The 23,097-nt window shown below is 36.2% G+C and overlaps 1 protein-coding gene and 1 non-coding gene across 7 annotated transcripts in view; one reads left to right on the plus strand and one right to left on the minus strand.

Annotated features, from left to right (window-relative positions):
* The window catches only part of LOC128993365 (ras GTPase-activating protein raskol), a 318,987-nt gene that overhangs the window by 167,306 nt on the left and 128,584 nt on the right, over positions 1 to 23,097 (plus strand). Inside the window, exons 1-2 of one of the 6 annotated variants that reach the window (XM_054417221.1) lie at positions 14,775 to 14,892; positions 20,340 to 20,624. The exons of 4 other annotated variants lie outside the window; for them this stretch is intronic. In XM_054417221.1, coding sequence (XP_054273196.1) covers positions 20,492 to 20,624 — 133 coding nt within the window. In that variant the 5' untranslated portion in view covers positions 14,775 to 14,892; positions 20,340 to 20,491. Of the gene's footprint in view, positions 1 to 14,774; positions 14,893 to 20,339; positions 20,625 to 23,097 lie in introns of those variants that run through there. One more of the 6 variants, XM_054417222.1, reaches the window with a different exon arrangement.
* Trnas-gcu (transfer RNA serine (anticodon GCU)) lies at positions 394 to 475 on the minus strand. The gene has a single exon. It is a non-coding gene; the product is annotated as a tRNA-Ser (tRNA).

Below are 23,097 nucleotides of genomic sequence, written 5' to 3' on the forward strand. Positions count from 1 at the left end.
CCGTCACCACAGTTGATAAATGGGGAGTCTATGGTGAGCCACAGCCTGTGCTGCAGGAAAATACTGTCCAGTTGCTTATTGTAAAACATTAAAGGCGCAATATTTTTGTACTATAAAATATAATACCATAACACTTTGGGCGTAAAATAAAACCTTAATACAAGCACGCTTATTAAAACTCGCATAAAATTATACGGTACTTTCTTTTATAAAGGTAACTGGCTACATTATACGCTACTACGATTAAAACCCATTTATAAAGTATTTTTTTTATAAATTATTTATGCTTTGGAAATATAAAATATATGAAAATAATTCGATTCCAAGTCATATAATGGATTTTCCTGACTCGAATTTGACATAACATCTTGAAATGTAGCAGTAAAAAGTTCGCGACGAGGATGGGATTCGAACCCACGCGTGCAGAGCACATTGGATTAGCAGTCCAACGCCTTAACCACTCGGCCACCTCGTCAGTTGATTTTGCCGTTGCTACAACGTCAACTGGATCGGGGTGGCTGTGGAAGTGCCAAGTATTGATTGCATTTCCCAAATTAGAAGCTGTGAGCAGGGCTGTACACTTACAGTATTTGAATAGGCCTATGTCGTACGTACCCTCAAGCTTATATTTTATTTTATTTTTTCATGCAGCTTTTCAGAATAGTTTTTTATGCGGGACGTTTAAATAACTGACTACACGATTATTACTTCGATTTAAAATATGTTGTTCAATACAAATACACAAGCACACAAGCCTAATGTGTTATCTGATACTATACAGTCGCATATTGTAAATTTACAAGTACATTTCATTTTTTTTGTTTTCTGCATTAGTTGCATTGTACATATTTGTAAATCCTTTTGTTGGAATAAAGATCAATTTCATTCATTCACCATTTACACTGAAGTCTTGTAATTGATCCCATCCAATAATGTTTATTACGAGTGTACAATTATTTGCGTATTATTATATAATTAAACTTTACTTACGTTACCTACTTCGTTTGTACCATAATGATAATATTTATTTACCATTGATTGTATCCAGATAAGAAGGTTTGCCAGCCCAAAATAATATCGATAATGAAATGGTTTCGAAACAGGTCTCTAGGGATAATGGTAACTCTGTACTAAACATTACTTTCGCTACATAAACATTAATTTCGGTACACAAACAATACTTTGCCTGAAATCAACAAAGTTAAAACTGAAAAAAATGAATAGATTACGAAATATCAGATAATTTTCAAAGTTTAATTTAGTCGTTTTTTCATCGTGATAAAAAGTATCGTTCAATACTCGTCAGGAAAGTAGTAGTGAAATATGCTATTATATAAAGGCATTGAAACAATTAATTAATTGACAGGAACATTTTGCGGGATGAATTCTCGGGAAATGTATTACATATACCTGTTGATACAAATGCGAACTGGTCCCTTCGATTTACATGATCTGCCCAAACCCTTTAAGACGTTATCGCGATTTCATTTTACCATCAGGTTACCGGTTACCACCCATATATTTCTATGCAGGCATGTGCATACTGTACCCGCATAGCGGTTTTCGATACACTTTCACGTACTGCAGCTGCTTGTCGACCTGTTCTCGGCGCTTTGGGCGGTTCCCAGCCTGAGATTTTCGTTCTGAATGACCGGAAACAACCTTGGTCATGCAGGAGTGATCAGCTGATGATAGACAAGATGGCAGACTTCCGGTAACACAGACTGCGCGCATTGTCTTGCGGCTTTCGGTAGCATTAGGATTTAAAAGTCTTCCCGTCTCCCTGAGTATTCCATAAGGGTCCCGAAACAAGTTCCTAAGTTTTACATATTTCATAACATTGTGGTTTCTGAAAATTACTGCAAGGTAAACATTGCGATGCCCGAGAAAGTTAATTTCTAGACTTTCCTAGATCGTAATGTGGTTTCCCCTCTTTGACCGCAAGCCGTGTTTCACTTCCAGTGTTCGCCGCAGTCGCCGTCCTGTAGATGCTGAAGATAACACCAAGGTCAAGGTCATATCGGTTCGCACGGTGACGTCATCCTCAGCTGATCGTCTTCGCGTCTTCAGTATGGGAAATGTTTCCCTCCAATCACAACGCCGCGCCGCTGGTCTGTGAAGTTTAAGTTTTCTGTGATTGTTTTCGCGAGTTCAGTGATTGTGTGAATATGTCTGAACCGTACAAACGTGTTTGGAAATCGATAGTTCGCAGAAAGAAAGCTACATCGCCAAAAACCAGGCCTGCTTCAGTTTTGTTGTCCCCGGCTGATCTTGACGCTAGCAGTAAGTTAATTTATATTCTTTATTATATGCTAGTACAGTAGCTTTGCCCGTGCATCCAGTAAAAGGAGTAAAATATAAAACCATTTCGAACTTCCAAGCTATATGTATTAAGATAAACAGAGCACTACTATTATTTATTTCAATTTTTGGAGTTATACACATTAACGAGTCCTTTGCTAAAAGCTAAATGGAATAAAGATAATATTGACTATGACTTTATGGTACTTAAATACGTGTTGAATTTGTTACCAGTTTAGATGAAAATAAGTACTGATCCTCTGGCAGATAGTGTGTCTGCAAAATTATTGATTCCTCCCAACATGCGTTATAATGAGTTGGGGACATTTTCACCAAAAGAAGATATTAGCTAATTCATAATTTCTCATTATATTTCATCCTAACTTGGTAGTTCTTGTTTCATTTGCTTTTCTTTTATTTACGTACTTAATTTTCTGCGCTAACAAAAACATTGTACAGTATTATTTTTCAAGACCAATACTTGTAGCAGCAATAGATTTTTTTCAATCTTTACTTCGGTCACATTACAACGTTTACGTTTTAAAATGTAGACATTTCCAAGGGTGTATATTTTTTAGGATTTTCCTCCTGTGATTACATTTGATGTCATGCAGACACACGCACACCAATGCAAAGTTTTCACACACCCATACAGGTACACGTTCACACATAGGCCAGCTCGTCGTGGATTCCACACAATTGTGCTGTAATGATGGGCTTGTGATCTCATCGCAATCCTCTGACCTTCAATGCAGGATTTGTCTTTGTCCGCTCGTTTTTGAATCGGAAAACCGTTAAATGCATACAAAACCATGTAAATACGAGATCGTGCTTGCCGTTTTTGGTTGTGAACGTTGTAAACAAATTGCCCTTTTTGTTAAGAGTTTTAAAATTTTTTTGCAAATCAAATGTCGAAACTAAATTTAATTTTAACTTTTCTTTATGATTGCTGACCAATTGTATGAAATTATTTTACAGATAGATTTTGCATTTGTCAACATTTATAACCAACTACTAATAATTATGCTGCAAATAAATCGTTTGGCATAGCCAAAATAATTTTAAGTATTTAAAGCAGCTCAATGCTCTAAAAATATTCACATTTAACAATAAAACAGGTTCAAATTAATATAACGAAACATGCTAGCTTCAAATACAGTAAGTCTCGTCCCAATGGTAAAATCACGGGTAGGATTCGCATTCAAGGGTCGTAGTTGACTATTTGCCAAATAAGATAACTCTCTGAATCAGCTGACAACTCACGATATGAGTAGATTGTTACGGAGGCAATCTTATGACTCAATGGTTATTCTGTAGTGTATCGTCTAACTAAATTATCTAATTAATTATCTTACATTCGTGTATGCAAACGTGTCATCATCAAATATTATCATCGCAACATTTTTCTCTATAAATACCTAGGTGTGGTTTACATTTTATTAGAAATCCCGATGTAATAATTAGACCACAGAGAAGTAATTTATATTAATAAATTTATATTTATAATTTATAATTTATAAATTTATATTTAAATTACTTCTCTGTGATTAGACTAAACAGTGAGTGTTTTACTAAATTCCAATGCTACCAAACTACAGAACCTTGAAACGTGGAAAAATCGTCTATTTGAAGTACAGTAGATCGATTTGAAATACAGTAGAACCTCGATAACAAGACCCTCCCTCGACAACAAGTCAACCTTGATAACAAGTTTTATTTATAATCCCTACGAAAGTCTTGTTATCGAGGTTCTACTATTAGTAGTTTCACAAGGGCCTCAGTCGATATTACGTATTTGAAAGATAGGTACTTTATTATTTTATAATTTACCTAAATGTACAATTGCATTGTAACATAATCAACAACAAAAATCCTCTCTCAATTACTCTAATTTGATTTTATTCTTATCGCTGTAATTTGTTTGTTTGGTTCTGTTGTTTGTTTATGTTGATAGTAGCGCTGTCGCGATGCAGCGGCCACGGAACGAACTACTAGACCGGCTGAAGGTAGTTCACACAATCTCCACTACTGATCTTAGCGCTCGCGTCTGTCTGCGGACAATAAATATTGCACTCAGTAGTTTTTGTTTACGTATATCTTTGTTGTAACTTCAAATTTCTTATAGAGATATTGCAATTATGTTACAGTATTGACAATTAATTTTAATGTATGAAACAGTTTTTTTAGAAAACGTTTTTAAATAGATTTGTCATTCTGTGTATATTATTGTTTAGAAAATGTAGACTCTCTCTTGGTGTTTGATTAACAGAGTCTCTAAGATCAAAACTGTTATGAAACCAAACAAATGAAGAAGTAATGAAAAATGGAATATAAAATATCCGGTTATTTTTCTAAAACTCCAAAATTATTTTAACCATGAGAGAAAATCCATAAACTACGGTTTTTCACTCAATAATTAACAATCATAGTTTCACCATATGGCGGATCAATTAGTGCTACAGGAAAAAGGAGTGGGTATTTGAATATGGATGTGCGGCTTGTGACTTTAAAAAGACGGGAAACGGAAATAAAGGCGCATCCGTTGCCGTTGCCGCTGCATTTCCGGTTAAGTTGCTGCAGTACATAGTACAGTACATCGCTGCATTCGACAGTACCAGACAATTCATTCTGGCATTTGCCTATAGATTAAACGATTCGTTTGCGTTTGGGCTTTGTTAAACAAGAACAAAAAACAAATTTTAACCTTATATGAATAAGGTTCTGTACTCATTGATAGTACAAAAAAAAAACTGTAGTTTTGAAATTGGCCATTGTAAATAGATTGAGTCAATCGTAAGCCGGTTTTACTACTGATTCCCAGTGCCTTGAAAATGTCTTCCGCAGAACTACCTACATAGGGAAACCGTTAAAAATATAAATGCAGTAGTGCAAAATAATTAGACATTATAAAATACGAGAAATTAGTGATTTGATATCACAATTACTATTCCAACAATAGCTTTTGACAAAACAATGAATTCTTTCAATTTCATTTAGACTTTTTTCAAGCTTTTGTGTATAATTAGTTTTATGTATATATAAACTACCCACACTCACACTCCCTTGGCATGGCCGAGTTCGCCCAGCCAAAATAATGGCAACTCCACTACCACAACCAGTGTCTTGATCACTATTTTCCACTGTCTTGAAGTCTTGTTTTTTAGTCCCACGTGATTTCGCCAGAGTATTGAGTAAGACTATGCTTACTACTCACTACCCGCCTACCCTCACCATATTCGTACTCTATTACTCACAGAAAGATAATAATCTTAACCTACGCAGCGCGGCTGCTTTGAGGGCTTTGCCCTTTTAATTTCGCCGATGCTCGCCCACATGATAATTCTCTACTATACTTGATTTTATCTGACTTTGTGTCTGTAACCCTAGGTATGATTGAATGTACGTAAACCACAAATAAAAATAATTCTAGTATAGAGTATTGAGTTTTCACGTTGCGCGTAGGCAGGCGCGTTTTCTTCTCCTACGCTGAAGTAGCATGCTTAAGTCGCTGTACCCATGTAACCATAATTAAGGTGAAAGCCACAACAGTGGTTTAAATGATTTGCATTATCCAACGCCCTTGTAATTGGCTTGCAATGTGTGTAGTTTACTGGCTAAGGTCCAACTTTATGGCCAACTTTCGAACAGTTGGCAAGGTTGGTTTCTATTGATTTATTTGACTTTTCCAATTTGCATTTGTTGTATGACAGTATATAGGTGATGTTTGAGCTATAATATTATTTTTTTAATTTCCAACGGGGTATGACCACAGACAAGACAAAATTAGCCCTTTAGAGTACTGTAAAAACAGGTTTACTATCAACAATGGTTTTGGTTTTAAAACCTACACGTAATTTCGATAAACAATGATCTTAATTAATAGTAAACCATAATTTACAGTTTTGTGTAAAAATCACCATCATGAAAGTGTGGCAATAGGGTATAGTTAGCATTTGAAAATCATAAACAAATTGAGACCAATCAATATATCTCTGCACTAACATTGTTTGCATGGAGTGCTCCATTTTTAGTAGCACGGTAGAGGCGTAATGTGATCATTGCTGAATAAACACAGGCATATGAGTTAGTAGATGTTTTTTATTCACAATCTGTCTATATCATTACACTTATAATTTACAGTGCTACTGAAAAGCTATTTACTATTCCAGTAATAAGTTAATTTTTAAGACGAGTATTTTTTTTTAACATAGGACTCCATGCTATTAAATCTATCTTTATTTGCAGGTAAGTACCAGAAAAGGAGTGGGCTTTCTAAAATATAAGTAAGTACCAGAGAAAATGTACAAAGCTTGTTTTATAACTGGAATGAATCGTTCTGATTGACTAATTTTCTCGTATTTTTCGTCAACAATGAACTAGAGTATAATCAGGTGATCAGGATTAATTGTGCAACTTAGCCCCTATAGTGTTGACAGTGAGAACAATTTAAAAACGCAAAACTACCTTTCTTTCAACAGCATATCTTTTACTTTCACGATTATCCAAAGACGATTTCACACAAGTGTTTAGTCTTTGTTGTAATTGTCCAATTGTTCGCTCCAATGACAGTGTCCTCGATCCAATGCAAAGTCGATCAGCTGATTTCTGTTGTTGCTTGTTTTGCTCACAGATGTAAGCACCGGGACGTAGCGTAAAATCAGCTGATTAGGGAAAGTCAGCTGTTTTCCAACAACGAACTAATGTTAGGGCTATCTCGAATAAAATACAGTAATTGCACTGGCTTGAGATGATCTTGTATACAGCACGATTTAATTTTGGAATATATTGTAGTATCAGCTGTGTGTTGTGTTGTTGTACTACATATTTTCCGTTGAGCCTCAACCTTACATGTACCTCTTGCGATTATTAATTACTGCGAAAATGTAACATATAAGAAGCATTACGTTTTCAATCTTCAGGTTTTATGTGAGGTATCAAGTATATATTTTTATAAACAAGCATTTACCACGTAAGAACGCTAGACTAACCCAGATTTGGCAGCTTCATTGAATTCGTCCGCTGGATTTATAGGGTGTTTAGGATGCTTATTAGATTTTATAGAAATTACCCAGATGACTGGTCAGAGATGTTTTAAATAGCATGCTGTTGGCCGCTATGAACTCCCTAAAATATAAAACCCGATGTATCGTAAGTATTATTCATGACAAACAATGCCCAAAACATTTCGTGTAGTTTTGACCCCTCGTTTGCACACGAGTCGAATTTACCTCCTTTCAACAATTGTAGATGTAACCTATCGTTGCGTGTGCGTGATGTCTCCACTAACATTCACTCTCACAACACTCGTGTAACGTATGGGAACATGTCACTAAACTGTTCACTACAGTGACGTAATGTTGGGAAACTGTCTGCAGTATTGGGCAAGTGAGGTCCCAGGCCTTGGGCCGGTTCCCGCCAAAACTGCATGATCGTGTTTGTGTGGTTGAATAGAAACATCACTGGTTCCCGCCAAAACTGCATGATCGTGTTTGTGTGGTTAAATAGAAACATCACTGGTTCCCGCCAAAATCAAATTTTTGACATTTGTATTTTTCGTGAAGTCGTGTTAAAATTTCTTGTTCCACGCAACTTTGGATTGAGATTAAATCAACACACATACAAATTTGTGCTTTTTCACAACTTTAAGAACATTTTTTTGCAGTCATAAGTTTTACTAACATTTTAAATTACAATAACTAAAAAACTATATTTCTATTTTTAGTCGTATTTTAAACTGATTTGTCATTCGCAAGACGCACTAATCACTAGATTATTTCAAACGTTTACAATAGTTTTGTAAATTGTGACGGGTGTTTTCCGTGCGATAATTATACATAAGTATTATCTCTCCGACGTAGTTACTGAAGTATGCACTTTTATCAGTTTGACATGCATGTTCTACTTTTACCTTTTGTCCACTCATATCCTTTGTTTATAATTATCATTTCTAGGAAATACGAGTTAATGTCGTTTCCATGCTAAGTGTTAAAAGAGAACGAACTGCCAACAATTAACTATGGTTACTATCCTTGTCTTTCTTCAACAGAGACAGAATGTTTGTCTACAAGGCCTAACATGAAGTGTTAAGATCAGAGGACACGCATGTCTTAACAATTACACTTTTACACTTCACAATTTCTCGGCGTATTTGTTGGCCACAGTTCATAGCCAGTAATTTTCTTTGACACAATGTGTCTGTTTTCTACGAAGCCCCACGTGAAGTGTGAAGTGCAGAGGGCAGCCATGTCAAAAAACATCTGACACTTCACACTTGACAACTCGACGTTGGTCCAAGGTCTTGACCAGAACCCGTGCCTTTCCGCGTCTCGGGTTCCCGCAACTCAATACTCTGCTAAACAATAAGTCGTAGGAAAGATGGAGGAAGCGTTACAGCTAGGTCATAGTGTAGGAAATGTCTAGGTTTGAAAATTGTCTTCTCCAAAGCTCTCTTTTGAAGCATTTGATCCAATTGCGATGAAGAATCAAACGCGCGCTACTGTTTTGGCCTACATTCCGACAAAAGCAATTTGTAATTGCGTGTTGGTCAGTGTGCCAGTGTAACGGAAGTTATTACAGTCACAGTTACTTCCGACCGTTTATGTCGGACAGTTGCAAGATGCTGGTCAACATTGTCTTGTCGGTGACAAATAATCATGGTATGGTTTCCGGCTGTGCAGGTAGGGAAACGAAACAGCGGAGAGGGTAGAAGGATAATTGAGATACTGGACTGAAAAATCAGGGAAGTAATTAATTTGGGGGAAAGAAGGGAGAAGTTAGACTTTGGATTCTGAAGTTTTACCTTTAATATGGACCGTATAAAGCCAGGAAAAACACGAAAACATAATTGAGTTAGCGTTCCGTGTACTCTTGCAATTACATTTCCTCCTTAGCGTTTTTAAATCTGGGGGACATCGGAGATGTTATAGTTCTCAATACGATTTCTTTTAGTTTTGAAATACTGTATTACAAGAACGGTGGACAGTATATTAATCTAAAATGTATTTTACAGTACACATCTGTTGGTTATTTGAACTCTTACTATACATTTGGCTACAACTTTTACATGGTGATACAATGTATACTTATTGGTAGTGAGGTTGTATCGACTAGTTTGAGTCGAAATTCTCAGAATTAGCGGGTGGTTCCAATAACTTATCCTGATTGATGTTAAGAAAGAGTTAAGGAACCGGTGTTTATAATCAAATATTACTCCTAACCTTTTTGCAACATCTTAAATAAGCCTTCTTCATAAAATCCTTTAAAATACTTTTACTTCTTTTTGCCAGAAAAGCAAAGAAATTGAATTAATTAATTTACTATAGAGTCCCTAATAACGGTAGATGTAAATCGGGTGTAACATTTCGACTCTCCCCCTTGCAGATAAGCTAACCATTATTTACATTGCACATAATTCAGAAGGGTTAAAAACCAGTTGGTGACTGACAACTCCCACTTGTAACTGTCTTGTAACGACAACAAAACAAGTGTAATCAGCCAAGAATAGACCGGTTGCCTCCAGCACAACACATGGGAAAGAAACAGAAAGGGCCCCGGCACTGACCCTTGTGGAACCCCGTGCGTCAAGTCGCCGAATTAATCAGAAGATTCCGCATTGTCCTCGGCCACAAGGCGTTGGGAGAGGTGAACAGCTGACTGTGTAGACCCTCTGTGATTGATTCGTCCTGCTGATGTGTCGACAAGCGATTAATCGTTCGTGACTTGAATAAAGACACTTGGACCGGTTCGGCTCGGTAACAGTTGGGAACTGCAAAACATTGACAAGCTACCGTACAGATTCATCATCCTTGGAGATCTGCTGAGGGGTTTTAAGGGATGTTTTCCTCCGGTGCATGAAATAAGCGTTTTCATGTTTTTTTTATTTGTTTTTTCAGATTTTTTTTTCTAAGTCAATGAAGAAAGGTAGCGGAGTTGCCACGTTAGCTTGCAAACTGCTTGGGAAACTTCGTTTTGAAGGTATTGAGTCCTGTTTTGTTGGTACAGAATGTAAAGAAAACTCATAAAAATAAAATATCATTAGACATATTTTCAATAGACACTTAAAACAGACTCTCTTGTATGCGTTTTCAGTCTGTCCCTTCTAAAACTGATGTTTTTGAAGAATTATTAGGCCTATAACTTTTAAGAGATCATTAACTTTTGGTACAAGTTGTTTGGAGTATTTTATACAATGGAAAATCTACCATTGAACCAGCTCGAACATAGAAAAACTGTACTACATTAAATCGTATTTATTTACTACAGCTTGTCAGAAATTTGCAAGGTTATCTCTTCTATTCATGAACGATCGAAAGACATACTCAATTAAACGAATATCCAGTAAACGTTTTGCCGACGTACTTCACTGATTCACTTCCCAAAAAAGTTCTAATACGGCGAGAAAGATCAGATAGTTTCTAAATTTCTAACCCAGTTGCTCTATTGAACACGCCGAAACCAATAAACATCTCAAATCAGTTACCTTTACGACAATGTACTTCTGAACAGGACTTTCTAGTCAATCTTCTAACCGCAGAGTCGATCAGTCCAATTTATTGGGTCGTGACTTAATACGACGTTGGATATAAATTGAATTCTAGCCACGCTCAAGGTATAAGCATATTACATGTACTATGTATCCATCTGCTATGTTGCTGTTTTGAAAGCGTTGTTGGGAAATAGATTAATTGAAATCTTATTTTATGTTTGGTTTTATCCCATGTATGAACGAGTTCCAACTTTGCATTGGATTGGAATGTAAAGCTGTGAAAGAAACGGAGGATTAATAAGAATAGTGGCTAAGTTGTTCATGAACATTGTTTATTGATTAGGTATAGACAGAATGAGGACAGCTTTGATAGATTTAGGTGTTGTGTGTTACTGTGTTTAGTGTTGTGTGATCGCACGGATGCAAACAACGTTTTATTTTCTAGCAATGGTATAGGCCTACCATAACCAGCATCAGTCAGTGTCTGCTGGGTGCTCAATCTCTGCATTGAAGTGCAAATTATGCCATTATTTCGCCTATCTATTAACTTTAGACTACCGTAGGATATACTTTTTAGTCCCATAAAAATTGAGGTAAATATTTAGTGAACCTAATTATTTAATTGAGCCACCTATAACATATTAATACTTTAAAATCCGCTGGAAAGAACATGAAATGTAAAAAAAGTAACAAACTGCAAGGACGGCTCCTGCTAATACAAAACTGGTTAAACTTTTTGTACGAGAATATGGAGAACAATTTACACATTAATGTAAAAAGGTTACATTAACCAATACACTATACTGTAACTGTATTCCTATATCTTTGCAACCTTAAATTCTGTTTGGATTTCAAACAGTTTGAATAACCTAAAAATAAATTAATTGGTTGCAAGTCGTTGTATCTACCCTTTCTACTTCCAAGTTGTAAATTTTATCTATTTTTCCAGTTACGGATTTTTGTATACTATAAAACCTATTTCAGATGTATTTTTCATTCACTTTAATCCAAGCACTATTCAGTTATTTGAATCAGCTGTTTCATTGTTGCTGTCCACCAGCTGAGCACAAACAGTAGGTCGAGGCGATTTTACCGTGACGTTTTGTAGTTACCACTGTGACGTCACATAGGAATGACCCGGAAGTGCCTTATCAGGCTGTCACGTCGAGTTAGTTGGTATGCGAGTGATAAGGAGGAAGAGGCACGTGCCATCTGGCACACTGCAGCGGTGCCGATGAGAAATATTCCGTACATAGGTAGGTGCGGTTGGGGAAAAGTCCAGGTTTTTATGAGTCTACAGTCTGCTTACTTTCTGTTGCAGAAATAAGGGAGGAAATGACCTATCTCTGAAACCTTGTGAAATGAACTTGAAACTTGTCAGATATGTTAGATGTTGTTTAGTTAGACAATCAAAATGAGATAGGTACTCTTATGTTGAGCGAAATTTTAGTACAGTACCTATTTAATTCCAGAAAAAGGTAAAATAAACTTTTAACGTTACGATACTCGTTGTGTTTTAACCGTGGATGGAAAATCGTTAGTTCTTCTTACATACATCAATAACTTTCCACGAAATTTGATTTTTCGGCTGCAAAGTATTTTCCAAACTAAACTTATGGAGGTTCATGATCATATTATGTTGCCTACTCTCAACAGTTCAATAGATTAACATTATTCAACTATTTTCTCTTAGCTAAATAAAAAAAGTCGAAATTAAAAACTCTTCTCTGTTGTGTAACGTTTTACGACAATTACCTCTATTTTAGCTGTTATTTTAACGAAACCTCGCTAAAACTTTCCGAGACGTCGGGCACATCTCTAGCTGAAGCTACAAGAGCTTAAAAGCAAATTTGCATTACAATTCAAACTTTGTTTTCTTTGCTTTTGTTATTCGGACAGCAATTCTGACTTCCCACCTAGCAGTTCTGCGTTCTGGTTCTGAAATTTTCTTTTTAGAAAAAGCTCAAATATAGTCTACTTCATCAGTGAACCTACACTGTGTTTCTTTACAAAATTAGCTGAATTTTAACGACCAAGGCGAAACAATCAGCTTCACCATTGACTATACAAACTCATGGTCAATATTGTGTGTTTATATAATCAATGGTATCACGACTGGTCAAAACCGATCGCCATTGCGGCAGCTTTAAAATTGTCTATTTTTTTGTAAATATTACAGAATAAGTAAAATAGTATGTATGACTTAAGGTGTGCAGAGCTTATGTGATTACATCCGTACTCTAATCACAAACAACAAACAGAAATATTCCTGAAACATTTACCTATGTAGGAATTTAGAATGTCAACAAAACCTGTAAACGAATGAAAATAATAAATATAAGGTCATTACGTTTTCAAACACTATTATTGGACACATTGGACATATTGGAAAAACTATACAATTCGTACACACCTATAATAGGATACCAGCTAAACGTGTCTATTTACCTTATTACAACTATTACATGAATGTTATCATGTTATCACCATGCAACTCGCCGCTTATCAACATTGAACATGACCTTGAAACCGTGAGTCACACGGATAACAAAACAACCTTACAAATCCGCTTCTGTAGCCGTACTCGCTGCATACTCCATGGCAGATCGTGTTTGCTTGCTCTGTGTCAAGGTTCACGTGACTCACTCCGCCTTTCCCTCCAAAACAGTCGCGCAGTGACTAAATGGAGGTTTGAGGTTAGATTTGTATCGAAATTGTGTGATTTATCGATTCAGTGGGGAAACATGTTATTGGCTTGTTAGTGTCGATGTGGCAATATGAAATGACAGTGGTTTTGGGAGTTGTAATGTCTAGTTTTGATTGAGTTTGTGTTTGATCGGGTTTTGATTTGTTTTGCAACATTTCAAAACCGATATACGCACCTCTTCATTATTACTGTAGTAGTGACAAGGTCCTCGAAGGACAGCCTAGAACAGCCTCAGTCCAATGGGGGAAAGGCTCCCTGGTCCGAAACATCACGAAACTATAAGGGAATAAGTATACAGCAAGACTACTTTGCCCTTGTTAGTACCCAACCAGATGTGTATTTTCCTTAAGCACCTTAAAATCCCCCTACCAGCGATTTCTTTATCTTTCCAACCCACCATAGTCAAAAATTACTTTCAGGGGTTTAAAGTGCGTGTATCTCAAGTAGTTAAGTTTATCTAAAAGAGTAAAAGAATAATTCCGTGTATTGTGATTAAATTGTATACACACCTTATGCTTTTACAGGTAATTCACATATTTCTACAACATTTTGGGTGTAAATGGTAAAATGTTTAAAAACATTTAACTTTTGAATCTTGGCTGTATTTTTATACATGTTTTATGTAGGTTTATCTTAAATTATCAATAATGTAGTGCTATAATCATAATATTTTACCTTTTTTTAGCTTCGGAACTATTTTTTTACAATAGCTTTAGGCTTTAAAGTATGAATAACTAATTTTACAACCAAATTATTATCATACGCATTGCTCGAAAAAAGAGAATTTGAGAACTGGAAGAAAATGTTCGAATAATTTATATGTTTCCCCAAAAATCCAATCGAATGCTAAAATCCCGATTCCGCTGATGTCGGTGGTACTGTAGGGTCTATACATTCTCTTTAGAAGCACAATATTTTAAGTTCTAATTAAAAAATTGCATTTTAATATTATAATTTTGTTACGAACTTTTCAATCATCGACGGTTAATAGGCCTACCTCGTCAATATAAACATCTCTGCAAGTATACACGTCTCCGTCATCATACAGTATCAATACTATCATATTATGATATTGGACAATTTTATAAATACAAGATACAATTTGATAAACGTTGATAAATTGACCAGACTATATAAATCAAAAGGTTAGATGTCATGAAGTACGAGCGAGAGCTCAAATCAGCTGTGATCACTTCACTATAAGGGGAGGGGGGGAGGTAACAGCTGATCTCATTGTTGGACTCGAAGCAAGCGCGCGCGTGGCGTCAGTCGGTTACAAGCTGTGCTGTTGGAAGTGTGTGTCGGTTTCGTGTTGTGTTTGTCAAAGTTTGTTTACTTGGTGACTCATCCGAAGTTTACTGTGTTTGTTTTTATTTGGATCACACTTAAGGATTTTGTGGTTTGTTTAACTTGTAATAGCTTTTTAGAAATGATCAAACGGTTCCGACGTCAAAAGTTGTAAGGCAATTTAACTTTTGATTGTAAACTAATTTACAGAGGGATTTAATAAATATTGGTTGTGAAATTGTTTTTAAACCAAGGTGTTTCACACAATATATAGGTATATACCCATTTCGGAATAAACGTAATGATGCAATACAGTGGCTATTTAATCAGTAAAGACCCAAGACATTTGATCGCTAAATACACTAGGTGCCTAATTTAGAAAATAATTATTGATAAGGATCAGCTGAAGACAGTGTTAAGGCATTTGTTCACCCGGTAACACCTCAAAACGTCAATGCCATAATGTGTGGTATTTACATGTCATTTTATCAACTTCAAAACTAACGTATTACAGTATACCTACGCAATATCGTACTATAATATACAGTAAGAGTAAAACGCAAAATTGTTTGATTTACATTTAAAAAAAAATCAATTCTGTCGAAATCAGTACACTGTGCAATGGTACTTTACCGGATATCTCACTAAACATATGCCTTAAGACTTTCTTGAAGGACAAGATGTTTCTAGCAGCATTCTAAAAATGTCAATAAAAGATTCGATTTCGATGTAGGTACACCAAAAGCCTTAACAGCACTTCAACTTAATCTAAGCACTGTTAGTGATAATTGATTGAATGAAACACTATTAATCTTCACAAACAGTACTAAGAAATGATGCAGAATCGTAGTTTTTGTACGCATCATTGCAAGCGACATTTCCTACATTAGTAAAATAAACTCAGTGAACACAGAATAGAAAATAGAAATGTATATTCTGTGTTCGCTGATGTAGGTACCTTTTCATACGAAGAAAGTGAACGAATGCACGTCACAGTTAGTATAGAAGGTGGCTTGGAAGTAGCAACAACTACTCGCCAATCAATTACGAGGTAAACATGCATATCTAATCCTCATTGCTGATCATACCAACGGATTACCGATGGTGTCGATAGTGATATGGCGGATGAAAGTAAAAGCGCGGGAAAGTATGCATAATTACCCGCCAGAACAAGTCTCACAGCTGACCGAGGTCCGGTCCCTCCAAAGTCGCCGACTTTCTTTTTAAATTGGACTGTAAAATCTGCTTTCTACAGATTTTAAAGTCGATTAAACCAAATATTGCTTACATAGGTATTTCAATGGAAATACTACTAATTAGAAGAGTGATTTATTAACACTTTATGTTATTGCACGTAATTAACTTAAATCTCTATAAATATTAACAGTCGTGATAAAGTCACATACGATAAAAGTGTTACATTAAATATTTTATTTACTTTTTTATATTATTTACATCATTTAAATACGTTAAATAGGCCTAAACATGATTGTTTACATGTTCAAATAGATTTGACGAATAAATAATTTATCGGCCTTTACTAAAATAAACTTTATGTAAATACTAAGATGTTGACTATAAGCTTTCCTCATAGAAAATCTCATCTACAAACAAAGGAAATTACAGAAACCCTAATTATTACAGAAAACAATAAGGAATTAAATACGTTGTCTATTGTCTTACCTGTCATAAACTGACAATCATCGGCTCAGTCAGCTGTTGAAGCCCACGTGATGTAGGCTGCAACAGCTGATTAACATAAGCAACAATGGTACTTCCCAGCTGATTGTTTCCTTCTGTAATTACCAATTTTCTACAACGCAACACGACAACACGAATCTGCCGCGCCTGTGGAAAGCTGATAATTTTAAGAAAATGGGAAGTAGGAAACATTAAGATACTGCTGGACAAGTAGATTTTATCTTTAAAAAATATAAATTACGTTTTGTTGTGCTCATGTGAGTTTTCATTTGGTCTGAAAATGAATCTACTGTATATGATTTACGGGTAATGACCCACCGTGGGCGTACTTGTTGGTTAAAATTTCAGACGAGTACTACTTATTGTTAATTGGTTCCCTTTACGATGGAAAAATAAATCTATATAGGTCGCCAAACCGATCCGTGCGGGAACGTTTATTTTCACAATATAGATAGAAACCAGCATTTTAGTGGCTAATAACTTCACGTGCTAAAAGAAGCGACGAAATTGTTTCCATGTTTTCACAAAAACCTGTTTAGCTACATCCCATTATTTATGCATAACTTAAAATCGTACACGGAATAAACTACTTTGCATTGTTGTCATGTCAGCTGTTACTTTTGCTTTGATTTACCCGCCAATACAACAGGTTCCCCCGGATTGGCCGACATCCGGTGCCGTGCAAAGGGCGATTTTGCAACGACTCGGTCCGCTAAGTAATTAGGTGTGGATTAAATTACTTGTGTAATTGCTTACTTTTCTTTCTTAGGTAATGGACTAGGACATTGCTATATTGTGTTTGTACACTTGAAAGTGACCAAGATTATGGGGAATGCCTTTCTTTTTTTACTAGACGAACTTCAACTAACTTAAATTAATTTATCTAAAGATTTTTACGTTTTTTTTACTATACCTGAGTAAACACATTAGGTCTACCTTTTTTATTTGACTCTATCAATAAGTTAAATAATATTTTAAGTATGCCTTTGTCCGGAAAACGTACTATTCGTGTTGATTTTTAAAATTCGACTATTTTAATTTCACCATCTTTAAAATTATGTTTTAGAGTAAAACTATCTTTTTAGCGAATTTCCCATATAGGGAATAAGCTATTACCGTAGTACTCATGGTAAGACCTGGACGCGGGACCGATTTTTTTTTCGTTTTGAGGTCCCTAGAGGCCAAAAACACCATCCGTTCAAATTCATATATATATATATGTGTGTGTGTCCGTTAGCACGATAACTCGAGCAAAAATGATCCGATTTTGATGAAATTTGGTACAAACGTGTAAACCTACGTTTATTTGAACGAGTTCGCGATCCAGCATGATCGGACCATGGGAACGGGGGTTTACGGGGGGTTTTATGGGGTAAAAATAGGTTTTTTCCCATTTTTGACCCAAAAAACATAAAATTTAGCAATTTCTTTCCAAACCATTTTGTAGAGCTTAAAAAAAACAAATAATTTAGTATATTGAAGCGTTATTATGCGCCAAATGGTTACGGAGAAAATTCCAAAAAATTGTAAATTTAAAATTCCCATGTTATTCTTATGGAGAATAAGTAAACTGTTGTAGTGCTTGTTTATGAACATATTTTGATCAAATTTGGAAAATGTTTTTATTTCTTACTAACTATTTAAAAAAAAACAAAAAACAGTTTTACCCTCCCTGATGCAGCAAACCTAAGTACTTGTTAAACTAATTCTATTTGAATAGGGAATAAATGTTATATTTTTAAGTAGACATTTCAGTGTAAATCCAATCAGGCAAATAGAAATTCGCTTAGTCTGCAGGTTTGCTGCGGCGGGGTTATTTTATTATTGCTTTTCCTGGTTTTATAATCAAAGAATGATACTCGCAGTAGCCACCAATAGAAGTAACAGGCAAATTTCGTAAAAAAACTCTTATATGAACAGGCTTTAGTTTTACAAGTGGATGAGAAGTTTTGGAGTACTAATCCAAAATCAATGATAATACGCAAACATGTTAAGTCGGTTATTAAGTTCAGTTTAAGGCGGGTTTGTTAGGCCGGGGCCACACGACGCGGATCATCCGCGCGGACGGTCCGCGCGGATGATCCGCGTGGTACGACAACACATTGAATCAAATGAGAGTGGCCACACGGGGCGATCCTAAGCCGCCTGGGCGGATTGTCCGCGCCATGTCGCGGATCGTCCGCGCGATCATAAGCCGCGTTGGAGGGGATGACACACGTAGTCTTATGAGAGTGGCCACACGATACGGATTGTCCGCGCGGTTGGAGCTCATTTTCAAGCATTATTGTAGTTGTTTTTAGCGAATTTCCCATATAGGGAATAAGCTATTACCGTAGTACTCATGGTAAGACCTGGACCCTGGACCGATTTTATTTTTCGTCTTGAGGTCCCTAGAGGCCAAAAACACCATCCGTTCAAATTCATATATATATGTGTCCGTTAGCGCGATAGCTCAAGCAAAAATGATCCGATTTTGATGAAATTTGGTACAAACGTGTAAACCTACGTGTCGTTTATTCGAACGAGTTCGAGAACCAGCATTCGTGCTTGTTCGTTTTGGTTTATAGGTGTAAAATGTTCGATACAGACAAATACATAGAACTTGTTAATACAAACCATGTCCGTGGGATTTCTCATGTTGTATTTCATGTTGTACATTTCTCATTAGAGTATCTTCCTTTTAGTTATATGCGGTCAAAGCAATTGAAGTAGCTCATCAAACGATGATATTTACATGCAATAGTAAAAAAAAGCTCCGAACTATGGTTTCGCATGTGCTCGTAAAAGGTTTGGGACACAAATGGTTTATCGGTTGTGAAAGGATGAACCCAATGATTTCGGTTAACCTTAGGCTCTAGCTCACCACACGCTTCTAATTCACAAACTAACATAAGTGTTTCGTCCATGACTACAACAAGAACGAGTGAACTAAACAATGTTCTAATCTTACAGTACGTAGGCTGGGAAACCTCAACCGGAAGCGGTTCATCCGCCCCGTGTGGCCGGGACACCTTTGCGCGGCTTATGATCGCGCGATCATAAGCCACGCGGACGATCCGCCACGTGTGGCCCCGGCCTTACAATGGTTGTAAGAGACATCCGCCTATTAATATCTTATCTTCCGCCCAAGACAGTAACGGAAGAGATAGAAGTGTCATTGTTTCTTGCTAATCTCTATGGGGGAAAAAACTAACGGTTTGATATTTTTGTGTATATTAGAATAATTTTCCGGCTGCATTTTTAAGGTATTAAGATTAAGATTTTAGTTAATGAATTTTAATTTTTTGTATTATATACATAAGAGAAATCAAACCAAATTTTGTGTGCATCTACAGTCAAGCTTAGAACATTGATTTAGGAAACGTTTCGCAGACTTCTCATCCTTTTTTCAAAATCTGACGCCTCCCCTTATATGTTTAATATTGTTGTTTTAATTAGCTGATGTCGACTTAATGTTTATTCCTTATTTTAGATAAATTATAAATTGTACGCATTGCCCTTTTGTTGTAGTATTTGAGGGTAAGCAATATTTTACATATATATGTTTTTATTTGGCTAAGAATGTTAAAGTTGGTGAAAAACGAGAAATTACAAAAGTAAACTTAAAACTCAACGTATCCTACAGTATTCATAAACATATTAGGATAATGTATTCAGCTGATTTGAGACCTTAGTAGGGGTATTATGAAGTTAACTAAAAATTATTGACAATTTTATAGTTTTTATTGGTGATTGACACAGTTTTACGCAATCTTTACCACGTAAAAAATCGACTCAATAGACAATTCTATCTTCTAAACTAAAATCTTTTGTGATCCAAATAAAAACGACGTTTTCAAAATCTCTGTTTATCAATAGGACAACATAGGGTCTTACAGAAGACCTTACTGGTTTTCACCTCCTAAATGATTTCCGAATAAGCACTGTGGACTTCTGACTGTGTGAAGACCCCAGTGACTGTACTTCCATCTTGGACCGTACCCTACAGTGTCTAGTGTTATGTGCCTGTGATGTCCACCTTGGACGTTAGTGGAGGTAGCCTGGGGGGCGGCCATGGGACGGCTTCCAGGAGGTTCTCCAGGGGGTTCCATTCCTGCCTGAGAGGCGCCCACAGCCCGGAACACCCGGAACATGACGACCAAGGTAAAAGTTTGATGAAGTTATTAAGTAAGTCGATGTGGAAGTAGCAAAATAGGTCTGGAACGGTAAAAGCTGTGCGTTCTGCCACTTCATCTATGGTTCTGCGTTGTTGGTTTGGTATTTGAAAATTCTTTTAGTTGAAGCAGTTTTTAGTTAGACAACATTAGAGAAGTTGTTGTTTTGTGTGTTTGAATACCGTAATTTAACTTATGGAAATTTTTTCTGAGATTTGTTCGTTTTAGTGTTTATTTTAGAATAAGTAAAAATGTATCCTTCAAGTTTGTTACGAAATCCGTTATTTTAACTAGCGTGTCGATTGTTCCTACTCAAATGATTAGTGAGTGCTTTAAAATTAAAAGTTTTGGATGCATATAGCCTAATGGAATAATTTTCTCTACTCCTACAATTAATTTCTTGTTTTTATCTAATACAGTATGTGTTTTAGGCGTCTTAGTTTTAAGTTGATTTTGTACGATTTTAAAACTTGTTGAAGCGATAGGGAAAGTACTGTAACGTGAATTGGACATTTCATTGACGTCACGCTTGTTTGTGCTATGACGGTTTACCTGCGTCACAACGTAAACACATTTATATAAATTGACGAATTGAATGTTTTTAAAGATCGTACTTGTGATTTACAGGTTTCGATACATGATTTAGTACTATGTTTGGACGCCTTGCTTTCAAGAAGTATTCGTTTTTTGTCGATTTTCCTTCACAACTTCCTACTATAATAACCACCAAACTCCTTTTTGTCTGGGAACAGAGGTCAGTTGGGTACGTCTTAAATTAAAATACGTATCATGATTTTAGCAAATGCAAATGTTAGCCTAGTTTTGTCACGAGCCAAGAAATCTAAAACAAATGTTATCTTAAAATATAATGTTTGTTGATTTCCTTATCTCCACTTTGTTAGGCGTCTTTGGCCAGGTAACATAATTTTTAAATATTTTCCAACGGTTTGACAAATTCGTTGAGGAAATTCAGTTTGGCAACTGAAAATGGCCATTGCTTCAATTACCGGTACGTAATACTATATCATCATGTTAGTTGAGGCATCTTCTTATCTTGTGTGTGTTTGTTGTCTGTTATTTGTTACTTGTGGATGAATTGCCACGTAATGGCACCAGCAGTAGGTCACACAAAGTGGATGAACCGTCAATTGAAGGGTGGAGTCACAGTCACGTAGGACACACATTATGTTATGTGTGTTTTGTTGTCTGTTATTTGTTACTTGTGGATGAATTGCCACGTAATGGCACCAGCAGTAGGTCACACAAAGTGGATGAACCGTCAATTGAAGGGTGGAGTCACAGTCACGTAGGACACACATTATGTTATGTGTGTTTTGTTGTCTGTTATTTGTTACTTGTAGATGAATTGCCACGTAATGACACCAGCAGTAGGTCACACAAAGTGGATGAACCGTCAATTGAAGGGTGGAGTCACAGTCACGTAGGACACACGTTATCTTGAGTGTGTTTGTTGTCTGTCATTTGTTACTTGTAGATGAATTGCCACGTAATGACACCAGCAGTAGGTCACACAAAGTGGATGAACTGTCAATTGAAAGGTGTAGTCACAGTCACGTAGGACACACATTATCTTGTGTGTGTTTGTTGTCTGTTATTTGTTACTTGTAGATGAATTGCCACGTAATGACACCAGCAGTAGGTCACACAAAGTGGATGAACCGTCAATTGAAGGGAGGAATCACAAGATAGTCAAAGTTAGTTTCTCTCTGTTATTTGTTACCTTAGATAAATTTCCAGATCATGACACCAGCAGTAGGTCAAATAAAGTTTATGAACTGTCTACTGAAGAATTAAAAAAGCTGAAGATTAGTTGAGGGTAATTCAACATAATGTAATTTTGTCTTTAACTTAGCCTCTAGGATGAAAAATCTATAACGTAATCTACTTAGTTCATGGTAGCACTTACCGATCTTGTGCAGAAACCCGATTGTTCTTTCCGTAATCTCGAACAGTTTCACCTCATCGTGGGAAGTGTGTTAGTGTCGGTGCATCATCAAGTGGCTTATACCGCCTACCATGGTACAATAATTGATCTTTACTGCATTATGTAGGCTGTTTGAGTTACTTCCCACAGATATCATTAGTCTCAGGCGCGTGTTAATGTGGGAGAAAACACATACTGTGTAATATATATATCTCGATGGGAGTTGGAAAAGTGAGGAAAAAACTGAATTGCTTATTTACTGGCTAACGTGGTTCTAGATTAGAATGTAGAAATTCCCAATTGAATTCTAATTTTAAATTGTTCTGGTTAGCTGAGTGGATACAGTGATCGCTCACGGCCACGTTGCAATTCAATGCTGACAAATTGTTTTAGATTTTGTATAATAATCCTAGTTGAAGAAACAACCGTTCCCAGTCCAAAGCAAATCTACATTATGTTTATATGAGGCTCCTCACTCTATTTTATACTCACCCCGCATTCAAATCCATGTAGCATT

Source organism: Macrosteles quadrilineatus, unplaced genomic scaffold, assembly GCF_028750875.1.
Source record: "Macrosteles quadrilineatus isolate MER2022 unplaced genomic scaffold, UCM_ALF_1.0 Scaffold_4__1_contigs__length_99947679, whole genome shotgun sequence".
NCBI lineage: Eukaryota > Metazoa > Arthropoda > Insecta > Hemiptera > Cicadellidae > Macrosteles > Macrosteles quadrilineatus.